The 21,442-nt window shown below is 35.7% G+C and overlaps 4 protein-coding genes across 4 annotated transcripts; 3 read left to right on the forward strand and 1 right to left on the reverse strand.

The window, feature by feature from the left end:
- Nucleotides 1-1,916: 1,916 nt before the first annotated feature.
- Nucleotides 1,917-3,057, forward strand: LOC142549365 (ribulose bisphosphate carboxylase small subunit, chloroplastic-like). Its single transcript, XM_075658285.1, has 3 exons — nt 1,917-2,161; nt 2,360-2,494; nt 2,565-3,057. The coding sequence occupies exons 1-3, from the start codon at nt 1,988-1,990 to the stop codon at nt 2,796-2,798; spliced, it is 543 nt and encodes a 180-aa protein (XP_075514400.1). The 5' UTR covers nt 1,917-1,987; the 3' UTR covers nt 2,799-3,057.
- A 3,730-nt stretch (nt 3,058-6,787) lies between these two features.
- LOC142550243 (uncharacterized) lies at nt 6,788-7,951 on the forward strand. Its single transcript, XM_075659480.1, has one exon. It carries the CDS (start codon nt 6,788-6,790, stop codon nt 7,949-7,951), a length of 1,164 nt encoding a protein of 387 aa, XP_075515595.1.
- A 1,991-nt stretch (nt 7,952-9,942) lies between these two features.
- On the reverse strand, nt 9,943-13,231 carry LOC142550244 (uncharacterized). The gene is made up of 9 exons (XM_075659481.1): nt 12,968-13,231; nt 11,801-12,523; nt 11,550-11,720; nt 10,818-11,469; nt 10,623-10,721; nt 10,496-10,552; nt 10,319-10,417; nt 10,190-10,246; nt 9,943-10,121 (listed from the first exon to the last, which is right to left on the reverse strand). Exons 1-9 carry the CDS (start codon nt 12,983-12,985, stop codon nt 9,943-9,945), a joined length of 2,055 nt encoding a protein of 684 aa, XP_075515596.1. The 5' UTR covers nt 12,986-13,231.
- LOC142549362 (uncharacterized) lies at nt 13,226-20,063 on the forward strand. The gene is made up of 8 exons (XM_075658281.1): nt 13,226-13,368; nt 14,733-14,814; nt 14,917-14,984; nt 15,092-15,189; nt 17,197-17,333; nt 17,562-17,629; nt 18,620-18,683; nt 19,827-20,063. Exons 1-8 carry the CDS (start codon nt 13,358-13,360, stop codon nt 19,842-19,844), a joined length of 546 nt encoding a protein of 181 aa, XP_075514396.1. The 5' UTR covers nt 13,226-13,357; the 3' UTR covers nt 19,845-20,063.
- Nucleotides 20,064-21,442: the final 1,379 nt, after the last annotated feature.

Raw genomic sequence — 21,442 nt, forward strand, 5'->3', positions numbered from 1 at the left:
AGAGGCTCTCTCCCACACGTGACTGAACATGGATGATGCAAATTAAGGGCTCGATTTGCACTGGAAAGGTCTGACTTGTATGCAAGCACAACCTGAATGCGTGTTACATCGATCAAGACAAAAATCACCCACCTAGGCTAACCCACCGTTTGATATTTATTTTCCATTCTGGATAAGACCTTTCACATACTCATGTCGAACCTTCACGATGAGACCTTTCATCTGGCTGTCTATTGGTGCTTCGATGACAGATTTTTGGTGATTAGGCTGGCCAAATTTTGGCCTTTTGGATTCCCATACTATGACTGTCTGCATTGATATCCTGCATCTATAAATAGAGGTGTCGAGATTCCTCAAAACACCCGGCAACAAATCTTTCATTCATTTTTCTCGTTTACTTATGCTACCTCAGTTTCCGTAATAAAATTCAAGTACTTATTCAGTTAGTAGGTTAGTAACTTCGTGCTAGATTTTATAGGATTAGCCGTTGTATCATGGGAAAAATTTGTATGTCTTGATCCTCGAAGCACCACCAGAGGGGACAAATCTGTTTTAAGAAAACTATACTTGTTACATGCTTCTTTTTCGGTTTGCAGTTTTTATTCCGTTTTATCTACTCAAAATTGATATATTATTTTGTTTTATTTAATATTTCTGCATAATAGTACACATGGTCTTTCGTGTTTACATTTCGTCTAACATGGTTAACTATATGAATAAAAGAAGTATATCTTTGGGACTCCCTCACAAGAATTGTTTAATGAAATTAAATTTTATAAGCGGAAGAATTACGCACAAGATGATAAGTGTATACGCTAGGGGAGTGTGAAACACTAAAAAATACAGTGTTATACAACAAATTCTACTAACCCATAACTGATATGGGGAAAATTGTAATTTTAGTTTTGTAAGTTGATTTGTTTTTTGTTTTACTAGCTCCTATAATTTGTCAATGTTTAATTTTCATCCAATAACTTACATTTTTTTTTGTTTTGGTATTTTTCACCTGGAATTGCTAAATCTATCGAATATTACTTATTTGGAAATTGATACTCTCATACATGGCTCATATAACAATAATAAAACATATATTATGCACATTAAAATATATTTATGCAAAAAAAAAAGAGAAGCACCAAGCTTTGTTCATCTCGTTTGAAATATTGAATGTCATTTTGTTTTATTTCCCATCTTTGTTTTTGTTTAGATTTATATTAGTGTGTGTAATGTGAGTTTATTTCCGTTACAAGAGTTATGCAGAAGAACATTGATGTCTGATAAACAACCTTCGAAGGAGTTAATAACTTTTGGCCCAAAAAAATTGCACAAACCAATATCTGTATAAGTGCTTTAACTTACGAATTAGAAGTTGAGACTTCATGCATCAAATTGACTCGAATAATTTCAATCCTTAATATTATTCATTGATCAAAATTGTAAGATGTATCAAGTTACAGAACCAAAATTGCAATTTTCCCGCTAATATATATTTGGTCACTTGAGTCTGATCGGTCTATTCTTTCATAATCGACCTTATGATTAATAAATAAAACACCAAGAACAAATAGAATGAAATGGCTAATATTCATTTTTTTCAGTTAGCTTGTGATCTTAATCATTAATTGATTTGGATATGGGTCTTAATTATTCCAATGTTTCGTTTTGTCAGCAAAGAGTGATCCTCATTGTAACGAAGGGCTACGGTTCACTTGAAGTATCAACCTCAAACGACTGTCCGCATTGTGAAGATAAGGTTACTGCCACGTGGCACGCCGAGGAGGGTGCAAAACGATAAGGCAGCAATCCTTATAATATATGTGGTCACGAAGGGGAAAAAGGCATCCGACGGCCCAAGTTCACCTAGACCGAACGTAAGCGAATCCAGTCCCTTGGATGACCAAGTAGAAGCAAGGGGGTGCGCGTCATTATAAAGGAACACAACGTTCATTGAATCGTCGAATAACATATTTACAGTAATAGTACAAAGATGGCCTCTTCTATGCTCTCCTCCACCGCAACCGTGAGCCGCAACGCTCCGGCGCAAGCCAGCATGGTGGCACCTTTCACCGGTCTCAAGTCCGCAGTCGCTTTCCCTGCCACCCGCAAGTCCTCCGACATCACCACTGTCGCCAACAATGGCGGTAGAGTTTCATGCATGAAGGTACACATATATATTACACTATGTATTAGTAAGAAAAGTTGATTCTTGGGCATAAACTAGCTAGCTGAAAAGGTGAAGTTTGTTAATTTGTAGAGCTTGAGAACTAGAAACACCGGCGACGTACACTTTGTACATAATTTCACCTCCTGCCCGAATATTTACATATATACGTATATATATATATTTTCAATCTTACAGGTATGGCCCACGGAAGGATTGAGGAAATTCGAGACTCTTTCCTACCTTCCCCCCCTCACTGAGGAGCAGCTCCTAAAGCAAGTTGAATACCTTCTCAGGCTTAAGCTCATTCCCTGTCTCGAGTTCGAGAAGAAGGTAATTGATTTGGTTCATGAATATATATATATATTTGTGTGGGATTTGAAGTTTGTAATGAAATTTGCAGAGGCCATACATCGAACGTGAGAACAACAGGAGCCCGGGATACTATGACGGGCGATACTGGACAATGTGGAAGCTGCCCATGTTCGGGTGCACAGACCCCGTCCAGGTGATCAAGGAGGTAAAGGAGGTTTCCACCGCCCATCCCGACTTCTTCGTGAGGGTCCTCGGGTTCGACGCCTACCGCCAAGTGCAGTGCATTAGTTTCATCGCCTACAAGCCCCCAGGCTCAGACTAAATCTGGCACCAGAAATCTATATATATGATTTCCCTTTGACACTTGTTTAGAGGGTCATCTATCGTTTCTTGTTCCAGCTGATGATCACTGCACGATCATTTTCTTTCCTTCAAGTTTCTGTTAATGGTTTTTCTATATTTTGTTCCATCAAACTCATTTTCTGCTATCCTTTATCGATTCTATCTCGATGGGATACATTTGGAATGTAAGAGCATATGTATTACAAATTTATAAAATCAAACTACTTCTAGTTTATAAATTCATCTGTCGCACTTGCTATTTTTAATTTTCGATTCTTTATGCATTCCTCCTTGATTTTCACTTTCTTGGGGTTTAATTATGTGTCAGTTATCTATGTTCCAGTCAAGAAAACAGAACAAATTAAATTTCTTGCCACACATATAGTTATCCGAGTGGTTGGAACCAATGGAGTGAGGTAATAGAATAGATAATATATTATGGTATAATTGATATTTTTGAAAACATTGAGCGGTGGAGTTTTAATTTAGATATCACCATTACCATTGCACTTATGGCTGAGTTGATGGAACAGACGAATCGTACAGAAGATAAATGATCTCGAGTTCGATTTATTCTACCAACATTTTCTTGCTAAAAACAATTGCTTGATAGCAGCTGTGAGTTTCCGGTACTCAACAAAAAACAGATGAAGCATAGAAGAGTTATCCGTGATAGATGTTTTGAGGAATGGGTGGTGGATTCTCATCATCATATCCATATCTTTATCACATTCATGAGCTCTTACGTTGTGTTTAATTGGTCGGCGGCAAGTAGCCGAACAGACAGACACCCCTAGCTCAATCCATTATCCGAAGATGATGCTAACTTTCCAAAAGAACAAGCTTCTCAACAGACTAAACGAGACTTACCGGAAGTAACGATTCGAAGTTGTTTGTGTATGGTAAGACGACTAGCAATAAGTAGAAAGAATTTGCAATAGCACTAAGGAGAATAATTCTTTTATTCCGAAGTATATTTTATGTTTTATATATAAAAAAAAAAACTTATGAAAAAGTTTGTTTAAAAAATTTTTTTTCTATGAAAATGCCTTTAAAAAATATGTCACTACAAAAAAAGAAAAACATTGACCGTCGCTAAAACCGTTGCTACGTGCGACGGGAGTTGAGAAACCGTCGCTTTGAGAAAGCGACGCTAACTCCAGTTACGGATCGTTAAAACCGTCGCTTTAACCTTTTCGCGACGGTGTGTAATGAAGCTACGGTGTGTAATGAAGCGACGGTGTATATAAACACTACCATAAAATTCACAATTAAACTTTTACGCAAAAATTAAAATCATGTATTAAATTTTCTGTAAAAAAAAACATTTAAAAACCTGATTTGCGCGAAGATATGCAATTCCACGTAACGCTGGAAGATCGCACCGACTAGCAAATCTACGAAATAAATACGAAAAATGTTAGTACAGAATAAAAACCGAAACTTCGAAAATATTATAGAGTTTCGCTACTACCAGAGATAGACGAAAATCGCTTAAGAAAATGTTCACGAATCTCGTTATATATAGAATCATAGCGACGGTCTTTGAAAGAACTGTCAAACTTCAAATGAAAATAAGGACGATGTTTGAATGATATGTCTATTACACTCTTATACTGGTCTCCACGAGAAATAAGAAAGGATTTGAATAAATTATTTTAGATAACAAATAAATTTTAAAATGTTAAAATTTAAATTAATAGTTATTCAAAAGTTTTTTTTAATTACTACTATTATTATAAAATTGTTATTATTATCTGTAGTTATCATAATCATGGCTAAATGATAATTTTTTTTATTTATTATTATCATTATTTGAAGTTTATATTAGCAATAAATAGGAAAAACAACAAAAACTCAACACCAATGTTCATGAAAGATGGTCTCGTGAGTCAATTTTATGAAATTAATATTTTATTTGCGTTATTTATGAAAAATTATTATTATTTATTATAAATAAAGATATCATTTAATTCATCTTAAAAATAAAAATAAATATTCGTCGGACCGTCAAATATAAAATCTAATCAAAGCTTAAAACTTTGATGGGCCAATTAAAAAAATAGGATTAAGACAGGAAGGATTTAAAAAACAAGGAGTCTGATTTTTTTTAAAAAAAATAAGGAGACTTGATTAGTAAATTAAATCTTAATTAACCTTCTAACTTTTTAAATTAATTGTTGTCTTCTCTTTCTTCTCATTCGACGCACATTTTTCCCAATTATCAGCTTCCCAAATTTAAAGAACTCATCTACCCCATCTACCTCTTCCGCGATACATTAAATCGAAATTGACACTGTTGTTGCTCAGGTGTTGTTGCGCTCATTCCTCAGATCCAGATCTAAATCTACTCCAACATATGTTGCCCCCATTCTTCTGTATTTGAAGACCAATTCGTCTCTATTTGAAAAATACAGTAAGTTTGCTCCATTTTCTTTGAACTAGTTCATTGTTTTCTTCATTTCATACAGCTATCGACCAAAATTAAGATGAATAATTTGTGTGGTTCATTGTTTTTTTCGTCGACCAAAATTGACCAAAATTAAAAAGAAGAATATTTTCAAACCAAAATTAAGTTGGTCGATCAAGAAGCTTCCTGGTCCACCAAAGAAAATTTTTTCATGGTCGACCACACTCTTAATGGTCGACCAAGTTTTTGTGTTTGCCGGGTCTACTGTGATCATCTTGGTCGACCCGACATAATTTCTTGGTCGACCAACTAATTTTTGGTCGACCATGTGTGTAATTTTTTTTTGTTATTAAATCATTTTGCTCATTATAATTATCATATTTGTTTGTGCACTTTGTAGATATGCCAACCGTTATTGTTGTTCATTTTGATGGGAAATGGGAAGTGACAGAGGGGCTGGTTTATAAATGGAATCCAGGGGCCAATGCAAAGTTTGTTGCTATTCCAGTGGATGATGATATTTGTTATTTTGAAAATTTAAAAAATGAACTATATAGAGCTGGAAAAGTAGAAGACACTGCCAACTTGAGGTTGAATTATCTTCTAGATTTGCCGTGCAACATTCAACCAATTTATATAGAGAATGACCATGATTTGAAAGCATATATGTATCTTGGTTGTCCGAGAAGTAGGCCAGTGCTTCAAGTTGAAATTGAATGTGTTGCTTCTTTTGATTCTTTTGATAATGTGCACGGATATGGTATTGATGAAAACAATTGCAATATTAATGAAAAAAGTCATTTTGATGATTATTTTCACTTGAATATTGTTTATGTGGATCGTAATAATAGCAGTGATTTTTTCGACGAAGCACATAATGTGGATGCCATGCATGTGGATCGTAGTAACACATTCGACGAAGCGCATAATGCGGATGCCCTGCATGTGGATCGTAGTAACACAGACGAGTTATATGACGAAGCACGTAATGATGCAATTGAGGTCGAGGCAAATTTGGTTCAAAGCAATGACGCAAATTTGGATGCGGATGTGGATATTGATAATGACACGTTTTCATTCACGGATGGTTCAAACTTGTTTGTTGGTCAAGAGTTTCCAAACCGAGAAGCGGTGAAAAAAGAGCTAATTAGAATAAGTTTGGAAGCTTGCTTTGAATTTGAGACGGTTAAAAGTAGCCAAAAGGTGTACGCCGTAAAATGTGTAGTGTCTGATTGTAAGTGGAGAATCTGGACCTCTTTGATTAAGAATGATTCACGTGTATTCTCCGTTAGAACATATTGCAATACACATACATGTGGTTTGACTGGGAGACGAAAGAGAATCCGTGGAGCGAGTTCTGTTGTTGTTCGTGATATGTTAGTGGATAATTTCCAAGGTCATCCAGTGCCAATGGTACCAAAAGCGGTGATGGCGATGATGCGCAATAGTATGAATGCTGATATATCATACTACAAGGCTTGGAAAGGGAAAGAACTAGCAGACAATATGTTGAAAGGTGATCTACACAGAGTTTTACTAAATTGAGTTGTTATTTGCACATGGTTGAGCAGATGAATCGAGGAAGCATAACAGACATATTTGTCGACGAGGAAAATCGATTCAAGTATATGTTTCTTGCTTTTGGTGCATGCGTTAGAGGATATCGAAGTATGCAAAAAGTTGTATCAATTGATGGTACGTGGTTGAAGGGCAAGTATAATGGTGTTTTACTGGTGGCATCGGCACAAGATGAAAATTATCACCAATATCCTTTGGCGTGGGGAATCGTAGATGTCGAGTGTACTTCTTCGTGGAGTTGGTTTTTAACGAAGTTGTTAGAAGTAGTACCTGACGAGGATGAATTGGTGATAATTTCTGACAGGCATCAGGGGATCATTAATGCGGTTTCTACTGTCTATAGAAATGCGCATCATGGTCATTGTACGTGGCATTTATCCCAAAACATGAAGACTAGATGCAAAAAGAAGGGTGCAACCGAAATGTTTTTGCACATTGCTAAAATTTATAAAACTTTCGAGTTTGATATTGCATACAATGATTTTAGAAATAGATATCCTGAGACAGCGCCATATTTGGACGAGAGAGACTCACTTGATAGATGGACTCGAGCGTATTGTCCGAAGACCCGTTACAATATTATGACGACAAACGGGGTTGAGTCGATCAATGCTAGACTACTTGAAGAAAGGAAGCTGTCAATCATTGCACTCTTAGATTCTTTGCAGAAACTGACCTCATCTTGGTTTGCCCGATATCGCCACGCATCAATTGCAAGTAACACTAACTTGACCCCTACGATCGAGGGGATTCTTCGTAGCAGGTTCACAGATGCCCAAGGAATGCAAGTTTTTGAATTAGGACGTCTGGAGTTTGATGTTAGGAGTCGTGGACATTCGGCCATAGTGGACCTCGAATCAAAAATATGCACATATCGAGTTTTTGATATTGATAGAATCCCATGTGCTCATGCCATCGCAGCTAGTTGGTTAGCGAAGATTGATTTATACGATATGTGTTCAGAGTACTATTCTACAATGTCATGGTGCATGGCTTACTCAGAGACTGTGTATCCCGTTCTGGAAGAAAATGAATGGCCACGCAACATTAATTTTCCATTGGTGCTGCCTTCTTTGTTAGAGAAGAGAGTTGGCAGAAGAAAACAAAACAGAATTCCTTCGATCGGTGAATTCAGAAAGAGATAGCTTGAGGGTCGACCAAAGTTTTATTTTTGCTCGACCATGAGCCTAATGGTCAACCATTAGTTTGATTGATAGACCATAAATTTATTTTGGTCGACGTTCAAGCTCATGGTCGACCATTAGCTTGCTGGTCGACCACTATTTTTCTTTGATCGACCATCAAGCTATTGGTCGACCACTGGTCGACCATCAAGCTCATGGTCGACCATCACCCTCATGGTCGACCATTAGTTTTGTTTTTTAAAAAATAGATATTAATAATTGTCGAAAATATGTAACATAATTGTGAAATTAGGATAGTTGTGAGATTATGATTCCGTTATTCATATATAAATTAAAACACGTAAGGTAATGCAATTACGATTCATATTTTTTGTTGTCGTGACACGTGTCAATTATTAAAATATATAACATAATCCTGTTTTTTTATAATGTAACAAAATACTGAGATTGTGACGAAGTGATTCATATGTAAATTAAAATATATAACATAATCTTGAAATTACGATTTTTTTAAATTTAAAATATAATAAAATAGTTCGATTGTGATTCCACGATTAACATTTAACTTAAAATATATAACATAATCCTGTTTTTTTTATAATGTAACAAAAGACTGAGATTGTGACGAAGTGATTCATATGTAAATTTAAATATATAACATAATCTTGAAATTACGATATTTTTTAATTTAAAATATAATAAAATAGTTCGATTGTGATTCCACGATTAACATTTAACTTAAAATATATAACATAATCCTGTTTTTTTTATAATGTAACAATTACTGAGATTGTGACGAAGTGATTCATATGTAAATTAAAATATATAACATAATCTTGAAATTACGATTTTTTTAATTTAAAATTTAGCAAAATAGTTCGATTGTGATTCCACAATTAACATTTAAATTATTTATGTGATGAATTATGAATTTGCGGTTCTAAACCCTAAACCCTAAACCCTAAAAAACCCTAAACCCTAAAACCTAAAGAACGATGGTCGACCAAAACACAATGGTGGTCGACCAACAAAATCTAGTGGTCGACCATAAAAGGTAATGGTCGACCATTCTAGCTTTTTGGTCGACCAGACAAGCTATTAGTCGACCAAAAAGGAGAGTGGTCGACCAAAGAAGTCTACTAGTCGACCAACCCCAAATAATTACATAAGACGATGTTCCAATAATGACATAAAATTGTCCAATACATCACAATAATCATCAATCATTGAGGAACATATTACAAGCTAAAAAATATCTAAACTCAGATACTAATATATCATCTAAAGTTAGTACTACTTGCGCGCTCTTCCTAGACAAAGAGTATCCAGCAACAGCTAACACAAATGCTCCCGAATCTTCACTGTGAAAAAAAAAAATCAACAGTTAATATTTGTTGTAACATTAAAAAAATGAATAATGAAATAGCAGACGGAATAACGTACTGTATAATCTTGGCACGGAATTCATTATGTAGTTTTATATTCCATGGCCTCTCAGGGTGTGGGTTGTTCCCAACAATGGATAGCAGACGAGCAGCGTTTATAAGTATAGGCTCTATTTCTTTATTCAGATCTTTGAATTTGGGATCGTGCCTTCGTAGCAAGTCATATATAATGCACTTATTCACCCCTGTCACGAGTTTTAGCAAAAACCAGCCCCGATCTGTGTAGAAAGGGATGAGAATTCTTCGTGCCTTTTCCCACGAGAGACACGGCCATTCTGGATCACTACCTTTGACTTTGCTCACAATCCGTGCCAGATTTATTTTGAAATCGATATCTTTATCTTCGGCCAAAACTGAGATCGCACCGTAGAAATGTCCGTCCATCAATGAATCATCTGCCGACGTCATTTCAGGATGTCGGATCTGCATCTCAACCAATCCACGAGAGCTTCGCCGAAGTGCTGAATTCAACATAACAAAAGGTTTTCAATGTTTTAAAAGAAATCCTCTACAAATTTAAACTTTATAAAAGATTTATTTAAAAGCTTACAGAGAAAGTGACACGCGAGTTTGCGATCGCCATGGGTCCGTAGAAAGACTTCTCATATTCGGCGTAAAAACTCGAATCCTACTAGGCGAACGGTCGAGCATCGATGCCCTAACTCGTGCAAGCGAGTTGTTTACCTTCAGTGTCACGGTCTCCGCAAGTGGCCTCACACCGTCATCTATAAAATGATCAATTGTAACAACTTTAATGCAAATATGAAAAATAAACAAGGTATAGTTTAATAACCTCTCGACGTGGTCGCCTCGCCTCCTGGCATACGCGCATCTGGAGTCACTTGAATATCTAAAAACATAAAGTATATTGTTTAATATACTATACATAAATATAAATAAAAAAAAATGTGCATTACCTCACCTCCTGCGGACTCCTCTAGAATGCCTTGAAGGTTAGGCTCAAATATCTGTTGGGTTTGACTACTACTGCCAATTTCCTTACCCATATTATCAGCCACACCTAACAGCGTACATTCAACAAATTAAAATAATAAGAAATTTAATGCAAATATGAATAGACAAGGTTTAGTGTAATAACCTCTCGACGTGGTCGCCTCGCCACCTGACTTACGCGAATCCGGAGTAACTTGAATATCTAAAAATAAAAAGATTGTTGCTTAATATACTATACAAAAATATCAAATCAAAAAAGTGCATTAACTCACCTTCTGAGGACTCCTCTATAATGACCGGAAGGTTAGGCTCAAATATATGTAGTGTTTGGCTAATACTGTCAATTTCCTTGGCCAGATTATCATCCAACCCTAATAGTGTACATTAAACAAATTAAAATAATTATGAGAATTGTACTAAATCATTATATTACATAAACATAAATATAATTAATAAAATTAACTCACCAAAATCTGCCTCGGACGCTTTCCTCTTCCGCCCTCTGGTATATGCTATGCTATAATCTCTGTCCTGCTGCACTGGCATGTTAGACCTCATCTCAGCAAAACCAGCTCTAATCTGTTCAGTCAAACTCAATCTCAACTCATCGAGACCAAGATTGAAACTCGATTTCAAGTCAACTAGAGCTTGATTTATGCTTCTGATAGACGCTCTGGTCTCAATAAATTCTGCTGACATCTTAACATGCATGGACGTAGCAGAATCTTCCAACTCAGTCAATCGCCGCTCGAAACGATGCTCCAAGGGTGATGGGCGGCGGGAAGGATTGAGTCCAAAGTAGACTCTAGGACCCGTACGCATAGGAGAACTGGTGCTAGAGCTGGATCTATTGAGATCACCAGGACGGGTGCCAGAAACGTCAGGAGATGCATGTGCAGGAGGTGTGTGCTGGACAGAGGGAGGTGAATGTGCGGAAAGTATGTGCTGGACTGAGGGAGACTCCAGAGGGTGCTCGCTACATATGACTGTCTGACCCTGCCTCCAGAGCTCGAGTACCCGAGTGGTGACCGCATCGGGCGCAGAATCAACAAAATCCCCGGTCGTATAATACGTTGAAACGAGCTCCTCGGGAGTAGGAGTCAAACATCCAAGACAATCCTACATTTAATTAATAACGTATCATATTAATTAAAAAGTAAGTACACATTTATTATATCAAATCAATTCATATTACTTACATCTATAGCAGAATCACCAAAGGCTGCAGTGACATCAACATCAGTTGGGGCACGGTTTGACGGCCACGTGTTAGTCACCCATTGAAACATCCTGGGCAACATCAAACCGTCCACATCTCTTTTCCTTGCAAACTTTTGTGCCACGCTCGGATAATATTCATAAGCGATGATCTGTAACATAAATTTAGAACAATGTTATAAGTAGAAATAAAGATAACAAATCCAGTTTTAACATTCAAAAATTAATATACCTGCAGAGGCAGCACAAAACCACCGACAAGGAAGCTGCCATCAACTTCTTTCCGACCCTGTGCCTCGGTGAGGTAATTATATCGCCCTAAAAGGCCCTTCTTCAAACATCGGACCGCATCACGAAAGGCTACTCTACCCCACGGATAGCTGTTAAACCTATCCAAATCATCTATGAGCCTCAAGTATTTAGGGTCGATCTTATTCGTTTTTTTCCTAGTCCCCTCACCGAACACAAAACAACAGAAGTAAAGACTAGTCATCTTTAACTTCTCCACGTCTACACCAGTCTCATTCTGCAGTTGAACACTCATCTTTGCATCCAATTCACTCAAAACAATCTCAGACTTACCGCCAAAGTGTCTGGAGCCAAAGACACCTCCCTCTGGTACATCTACAGGCTCTGTACCGCAATCGAGGCCGGTTATTAAACAATACTCTAACAAAGAAAATCTAACCGGCCTCTTGCGCACCACCATCCAAAACTCATAACTACCCGTGTCAACTATCTGATTACTCACCAAATACCACATAATTTGACTAGAAATATTTATATCTCTATGATACCCAACCAAATTACCAAAAGGAGACTGCTCCAAAAAAAGGGCTCTCTCGTCGTTGTTGAGGTAGTGAACAATCTTCTCCGAAACCTCTTTATATCTTGATTCGAGTGTCAGCTTGCAGCGAAAAATTGCATCCCTGCATAGTTTTCTCGACAAATATACCTGTCACAAATACAAATATATTAGAATAAAAATTAATGTTACATTGAACCAGCAAGCGTTGGTCGACCAACCCACGCTTGGTCGACCAAGAGAAGAAGTGTGTTGGTCGACCAAGCGTGGGTTGGTCGACCAAACCACGCTTGGTCGACCATAGCTTCTTCCTCTACCAAAGCTTCTTGGTCGACAAACCCACGATTGGTCGACCAACCAATGCTTGGTCGACCAAACATTGGTCGACAAACACACGATTGGTCGACCGCTGTTCGGTGGACAAAGTGTGGGTTGGTCGACCACGCTTTGTCGACCAAGTGGTGATCACCAAACCACGCTTGGTCGACCAAGCGCAACAACACACGCACCCTTTCTTCCTCAACACGACGATTCCACAATTTCTTCCTCAACACACGCACGAACAATGAAATGACAGAATAAAAGTGAACATACCATATTTTGGTCGGCCATTTCTCGGATGCCTTGCAAAGAAAAATGTTGAAGAAGGGTTTCGTCGATTCAGCTGCGCGGATTAAGTCGACGAGAAAACGAGGGCAAGAGAGTCGAAGCAAGTGCGTAGGGTTTACAGTGAAGTGAAGAAGTTTAGGAGAGTGAAAATGATTAATCAATTTTAAACTTAAAATACAAGGATATTTACGTAAATTATCGTCCGGATCTTTTTTTTAAATAAGCCACCAATGACTCCTTTTCCCTAAATTTCCCCAAACTTTGATCTCTACTTCGTTGATAAGTATTTGATTTGTGGGGTTAAATTGAATTGACACCGTCTTTCGATTTTGCCCGCTAACGCTTACTAAAACCCTACTCGCACTTCCCGGAAGAATGTTCAAGAAGTAAGAGCTAAATTATTTGTATTCGATTGAATCTACTGGGATTTTGTTTTATTCCACTCGATTGTTTAGAAAAACTAGATCAACGCATTGAATATCCGATTTTTAGTTGTGTTTAATCTCACACTCCGGGCGGTTTTCCCTGTGATCCTATATGTACAAATTTTGATTGGTGGGTTGAATGATATATGTTGTTTCCTTTCTTTCTTTCTTTCTTTCTTTCTGGGGAATTGGAGTCCTGCTGTTAATGGGGAATTTTTATTTTTCATCACGTTCTCTACTGAAACCAAATAGGTTGGATCAAAAACAGAAAGAAAAAAGGGAAAGATGCCAATTTGGTGAAGAAGAAGGACTTAGAATGGTCCTAATTTGCAATTAGGCTACATAAGACATTGCAATATGAACTTCTGTGGTAATTATTTTATGAAGATTCTTTGCTTCAGCTTAAAGGCTGGAAATTATATGTCAAATTGCCATTTATTATTTGCTAGCTGTTCATGTTTATCATAAAGTATAATTCTTTACCTGGTCCATTTGTTTTTTATTTTGTTTGATCAGTAAAATTGAAGATTATGGTGCAACAATGTCGTCTAAGCAACTACGTCCACTAAAAAATGTCATTGGGTGGTAAATTATAATCTTGCATGCCTCTAAAATCATAAAAAAAATGTCATTGGGTGGTAAATTATAATCTTGCATGCCTCTAAAATCATACAACTTGACTGAATAAATGCTAAGCATACGTCCTGACTCCTGAAAAAACATACTTTTCACTGGCGTATCAATTACACTAGATGGTGAAGACATTGTCAAAATCCTCGACTTGTAATTTGAGTCGATCCCCTGAAAGCCTTTATAAACTATTTGAAAATAGTTTTCAATGTATTAACGGAGAAGGAAATACCCATCCTATTTCATACTTTTGACTAAAACTTTCTTGATTGGCAATTCTCTCCACAGTCTTACTCTCCTTTGTTTTTCTAAAAACAGAAGACTGCCTGTCTAAGCGTTCTTCATTTTTCACAGGTTCTTTTCTGTCCCATTAGTTTTCATAGGTCTCTGAACTTGCTTAACAGGTGAAAAAGTTACAGTACGCCTCTTTTACTCGTTTATTCCACCCTGCCGTTAATTTCTATAGCTGCTGCTAGGAATTTCTAAATAATCCTGCCATTAGACACTTTTCATCTTTGTAATATTGGTGATTTAATGCTTTAGTTGTGATTTGAACAGCCTTTGTGATTCTGCTGCCTTATTAGTTTGGGTTTGGCTTTTTTTCTGGATGATGATACTCTAGCTTTCTTTATGACCCTCGTCTGGTCCGTTGACATTGCATTTATATCTGACAAGCTTCTTATTTCCACTTTTAGGTTTTCATCTGAAGAAGTTTCTGCTCAGAATCAAGTGAAGGCATCTGTGCAACGAAAAATTCGGCAAAGCGTTGCAGATGAGGTTCGGAATGATTCTGGCTTTTTTAACCTATTGAATGGCAACAGTTGCTTCTGGATTTAATTAAAATATTCAAGTGCTGTACCTATTCTTTTTTTTTTCCAGTACCCAGGGCTGGAACCTGTGTTGGATGATTTGCTGCCAAAAAAGTCTCCGCTGATTGTTGCAAAATGGTTTTTTTCTTTCTGAAAATTCCTATAGCTTGAAACTCCATAATTATATTCTACAGTCTTTAATTCTGTTTCTGATGTTACAATATCTCCATTTTTCTTTTGTGAAGTCAAAATCATCTGAATTTGGTCCTGGTAAACAATGTGCCTCTATTTTTCAACATTCGTGATGGACCATATATGCCAACTCTAAGACTTCTTCATCAGTGTAAGCAATTGTTTTTCGCATTGTAACATACTTGAGTTACAGTATAAACACATTAATCTGGCTGCTGCAAAAGTGGCTTCTGACCTATGAGATAGTTAAAGGGAGACCTAAATTGATTTGACGTATGTAGCTACAGCACATTTTGACAATATTAATTACAGTGGATATTTTAGGATGATTATATATTTTAAGGAAGTGACACTGTTCTGTAGAAGATTTAAAGAAACCAATGAAACAAATTGTCACAGATATAGATGAACTGTACTGGGAGGAAATAATCAAAGAAAAGAGAAAGAAGAAGAGACATCAGCTTCATGAAATTCAAGTCATCGTGTGGGATCCAAAGTAAAGAAGCTCTTTTCTATCTAAATTGAATTCTTGGCCCGTATTGAAGGATGTTAAAAAAAATTTAGTGAAATATTGGCGCTTCCTATGTATCTCCTGATTGGGCTATTAATTCACCTTCAATTTTAGTGTAACCCCACAACGACGATGGAAAAAACTAAACATTAGCCCAAATCTTGAAGATTCGGGGAGTTAGAAAATAGATCTCTTGACTTGTTTTAAAGTTAATCGAAATGATATTGAGGGCGGAGTTGAATGATAGAGGTTGTGTTTTTCTAAAATTGAAAATCAGACATTTTCTTTGTGTTTCTCTTGTAATCTTGTTCCTTTTACGGTCTGCTTCAAGTGTAAGTTTATGAGAAGTGTTGTAAAGAACAATTAAGTTATCAGTATTTACGCATTGCTATTGCTGAATGAATCTAAAAGATAAAATAATTTGTTATTTTGGTTGGAAAATAATCCAAGGCTGAAAAGGTTCAGAAAGTATTTGTTGTCGATCAGTGCATACCCTTTTGATGCAAGTATAACGTGCATATAATAGTGTTTCTGCATCTTTACTCTGAAGAAATATGGGAAATTTAAGGGGATTTCGACAGAAAGCTCCTTGCATGCATAAATCCAATTTTTTTCACTTTTCAAAATATTTACACTTGAAACTCACATGGGAGGTTGGTTTTATTGAGATCTTATATAGGAGACTTTTGAGATATCCAATGATGGGATAGTAAGATTTTGTTGGGAATTGTAAGATTCATGATGTCATGGTTTAAAATCTGAATCGTAAAAGCATACAAGAATTGTAAAATTCAGCTTGTATGGTTCAATAAAAGTAGAGAAGTTAAGAATAAGTTTAACTAAATGTTGGAAACGTCTTGTCATTTCAAATCTGAAATTGAGCCATAGAAAGTTTAAAGGAATAACACGCCAACCCAATCTTTTTACAATTCATCATTCCGAAACTAATGAAATGATGGATGCCTTAACATTATTGTGCTTTGTTGTAGTAGAGTTTGCACAGTTAATTTTGTGTTCCCTCACATTTTCTTGGAGTATATTACTTGTATATATTCTCGCTTCCTCACTGTTGCCTCTACTCTCTAGCAGCAAATTTTGAATGTGTTAAAACTAGCCAAATACAATTTTACTGCTTTAATAGGATTCCAGTTGAACCTAAGATGAAAATCTTACTTTTTCGAAACTTATTCACTGATCTTTGTTGTGTTATCACAAGAAATCAGATGTGATATCACGTCTAGTACCAAATTGTTTATTACTTCTAGAAAGATGCCCTATTGTCTAAAATAGTTTAAAATATCATGCCAATCAATTGGTAAGAAAATATCATGTACTTTTTTTATGGAAGGGTGGTTTATACCAAGATACCTCTTTCTCAGGTGAACATAACAGCATAGTTGTCACATACACCATGGACTTTTCCTTTCACCTAATCTGCTTATTGGTTTACTAGAGTAAGATAAAGTTTATAAAAAGAAAATCCTTGATGAAACTGTGAGGGAGAGCTGCAAATTTCGTTTTTCATGCAATTCATTGTACAAAATTATTTAGTGTGTCAACTAGATACATGATTTTGAGTAAGTTGCTTGTAATGATTTTTGAGTCAGTTCAGCTTTCATATTTGATTAACTGCACGTGTTTTTTCAGACCCAGATATAATGAAGAAGTTGCAAGTTGATAGGGGAGCAATAAAATTTGTACTTTCTGGTGCGAATATAATGTGTCCGGGGCTTACTTCTCCTGGGGGTGCCTTGGATGATAAAGTTGATGCTGAAACTCCGGTGGTTAGTCTTAACATTGAAAAATATCATGTCATTGATTTCTTGATGTACATATGTCACACATTTAGATGTGTGTGTGTGCGTGTGTGTTGTGTGTGGAAGCAACTAAATTTTGTCCGTAGCTGCTTGTTGCGTGGATATTATAAATTGTTTTTCACATGCCATAGTGAGGATTACTCCATTCACGTTTGAAGTAACAACAATCATTATTTTATTAATGATGGCAATTAGGCTATAATGGCAGAAGGGAAACAACATGCTCTTGCTATTGGATTCACTAAAATGTCAGCCAGAGATATGTAAGTTGATTTTGTCTTGAATGTGCTAAAAAAGAAGTTTCTGGTTTACGTATTTTGTGGAAGTTAATTTTAGATCAAATGTCTTACTATTTGTTTACATGTTTTGCCATAAAATATGTTAAAAGTGTTTTATGTTTTACACTTTTACTTATTTTGTGGAAGCATTTTTTTTTCCATCTATTGTCAACCACATACTTTCAGGAGCTGTGGACACATCATTTTTGTGAATGTGTACTTCTCTTGGGGTAACATAAGAATGTCTGCATTTAATTTCTCAGGAGCTGTGGACACACCATTTTTGTGAATGTGTACTTCTCTTGGGGTAACATAAGAATGTCTGCGTTTAATTTCCTCCTTCCCACTTACTAGGGGGTGAGCTATCCATTGTAAATGAAAATTGAGGCAGATGACTCCCTTTGGCATTTGGTATATGTTTGTTCCTCGAAGGCATGCTACACCTTTTTACTTTCGGTGTGCTTATTCCACTGGTTTAGTTTCTGTTTATGGATCTCAACCGGCATAGTTTCTGTTCTGTCTCAATACAGCTCAACTGAAGTACTGAACTCTTATCTCCCATTTCCCAATTTGTCCCACCAATTATGAATTAAAATCTGATCTATCGCATCCGCCTCTGAACCATGTTGTGTCCAAGTTTTTTACTTCACCTATTTTTCTGTCAAGCTGGAACTGAAGTGAATACTCAAAATTAAAGGTGCTGGTTATCATATGATAGCTTGAACTTACATGTTAGATACTATTTGCGAGTTAGAAAAGTGCAGAAGGCCCGTCATATGGACGGGCTGGGCCTGGGTGAGGTTACTGCTCATTCCTGCCGGGTCACTTCTGGCCCATGCATGGCGGGCCTGCAGTTCCCAGGTTCCTATGGCTCAACCTGTTTTTTAGGTGTCTTTATAAAACCTTAGCATTTTCATTTACCAAAAAAAAAAATTATTTGCCGTTTATTATGCACCATGGTTTTCTCTAATGCAGACGAGCAATTAACAAGGGGATTGGTGTGGATAATATGCATTATCTTAATGATGGCCTCTGGAAGGTAGTTCTCACATTGCACTACTCTTTTCTAAATGCATTCCGTGGAGCCTTTAGCTTGTTTTGCATTTATCTTATAATAGTTGCATGCTCCATTTTTTTGTGGCAAGTGTTAGAAATGAGTCTGAATAGGCCGTCTAGTACTTATCCTAACTGACCACTCTCGCAACTTTGATTTAGTTAAAGTAAATAATAATCAGTTATACTGGCGTTTTCCTGGCTTCAAATTATTTAGAATATCAGACATTTTTTCAAATTGTTTTGGAAAGATTTAGAGAGTGAAGTAGGTGTGAAAAAGATTTGGAAGCTGATACAATATTTGTTTACTTGGAAACGAGTTCAATTTTTTGAAATTAAGATGATCGGAAACTTGAAACTTCATTTAAAAAAGTGTCTGTATTTATTGATTATTTTCAAACAACGAGACAAAGTGAGTTAAAATTTGGAAAAAATCTCATTCTACTAGTACAATCTTAAATCCACTATGATTGACCTCTGTATTATTCTTGTCACCACTTTGTCTAATAATGTAGACAGTGTTTTCCACTGACAATATAATGTGGGTCTCTGCATGGACTTTTGCTTTCGAAATTGCGATGAAAAATGTCAAGAGTGATGCTCATTAAAGAGTTAGGTTGTTAGAAATTGCAAAGTTGTGAATGTAAATTGAATTTTGTGTGTATGTTCATGCTGAAATATCAGTTTATGAAATTTTATGGGAAAAGACGAGTTTGCAGTGTATGTTTATGCTGAAATAGCAGTTTATGAAATTTTCTGTGAAAGGACGAGTTTGCATTGTATGTTTTATGGATATGTTAGTGAGCACATGAGAATAGAGGCAAGTGTAATTGTGACAAGTCCATGTTTTTTAGTTTTCTTGAATATGAAACTTATAACTTCTAAGCAAATGTATAATGTTGTACGTTTATGTTTAGATATTTGTTGATAGCAATAATTTCCCAATCGTGTGATTGTCGACTATAGCTTTTGACATGACCGTGATCCAAAATAATGCTTCAGCGTGTGTGTATATATATATATATGTGCACGTATGTTACTCTGAAGCCTGAAGTGCATGTTTCTACCTTTGAGGCACGATGACATCTTTCTCCTGGAGTGAAATATTCTTGGTTTTCTCATTTTACAGATGGAACGCCTGGATTGAGTTTTGCCAAGTTAAGGATGCTGCATCAGGGATGACTGACGAGAAAAATTGAAGGCTATAAATTCCTATTATATCAGACTTACAAGTTTTTTCTTCTTCTTGTAATTTGTTTTGTTTTTTGACGAAAATCGGAGACGTTGATTTTCATAGCTGGCAGCTCAAAACCTTGTTTTTCCCAGGTATTGGACTATAAGTTATGCTGAAAATGCTCTATCGTTTCTTGTGCATCTAAATTTTTTTAGGGTCATAGTTAATCTATTTATTTTTGTTATTTTAACATACACAACTTGTATACAATGCCCACTTCTATTTAAGAATGCAGTGTACATTTATATTAACGATTTTTCATGTACGAAATGACCTAATTTGTAATTAAATGTCCAAAACCCAGAAATACATATTTATAGTCCTCTAAAATAAATCCAAATCCGAAATTTTCTACATACAATCACGCAAAAATTCAAGTACCACATGTGATAAGAATATTATTCAATAATCACACTGAAGCTGAATATTAACTTCTAATCAAATACCAGTTTACCACCTCTAAAACTCGTATACGATCGCTAATCTGTACGTGCATCGCGTGTATATATATGATTTGATTATTGTTAAAATTCTTTTACCATAAAATCCAAATTTCTAGGATATGATTAGCTTTAAATATATATATGCATGAGATGAAAGTGAAATTAAATTAAGATATGCCATGGATAATATATATTGATTTGAGAGAAAAATAGATAATTAGGGATGAATTTTGTTAGATAAAATGAAGCAATTTATCATCATAGAATTTTTGTTATGACTTTAATCTAAACACCTAAAAATGCCACTAGCACTTTGTGTCGGGCTCTTGCTTTGTTCATAGCATTTATTTTAGGTGATTAACAAAGGATACGATTATTAATTCCAATAAATCCAGTGGTTACTTACAAAAATTAAAATTTCTTAAACTCGAAAGCTCGATAATAATTGGATTTGTGCATGATTTTTTAGTTCTTCATTTTAGTAAGAATAAATAATATAAGGTATGTATAAATGAAAATTAGAAAATGAAAAACTCTTAATATAATATTCTTCCTCTTCCCTTCTATAATAGATGTTTAATCATAATTCTAATAAATTAAACTAAACATATTATTATTTATCCATAATAACTACTCTGTATCCTATCCAATTTTTTTTAATAATCACCCTATAAATTAACTCTACATAATCATATCCCAAAAGTAAACACAATATATTGACAAAAGAACCTGTCGAAAATTGATGAGCAAACGAATTTTCACTGATTAAAATATCTGTAAATTCATTTATTGATTTCTTTGCTTGATAGTAGTTTACTCCGTTAATAGCTGAAGCCTGAATGGCGTGATTATGGAACTATATTGAGAATCACTAAATGAGAATATGGTATCCTTTTTCTTCTTCTTTTTTGAAATAACTATGATATCTTATGTCTAATGAAACTTAAAATCTGGAATATTTACTTCTGATTGGATTTTTTTTCCATTTCTTGCTAAAAATATCCTATACACGATCAAGATTATGGATGTTAGAACTATTTTGTGGGCTCACATAATTTAACTAATTGT

This window comes from Primulina tabacum, chromosome 6 (assembly GCF_025594145.1).
Source record: "Primulina tabacum isolate GXHZ01 chromosome 6, ASM2559414v2, whole genome shotgun sequence".
NCBI lineage: Eukaryota > Viridiplantae > Streptophyta > Magnoliopsida > Lamiales > Gesneriaceae > Primulina > Primulina tabacum.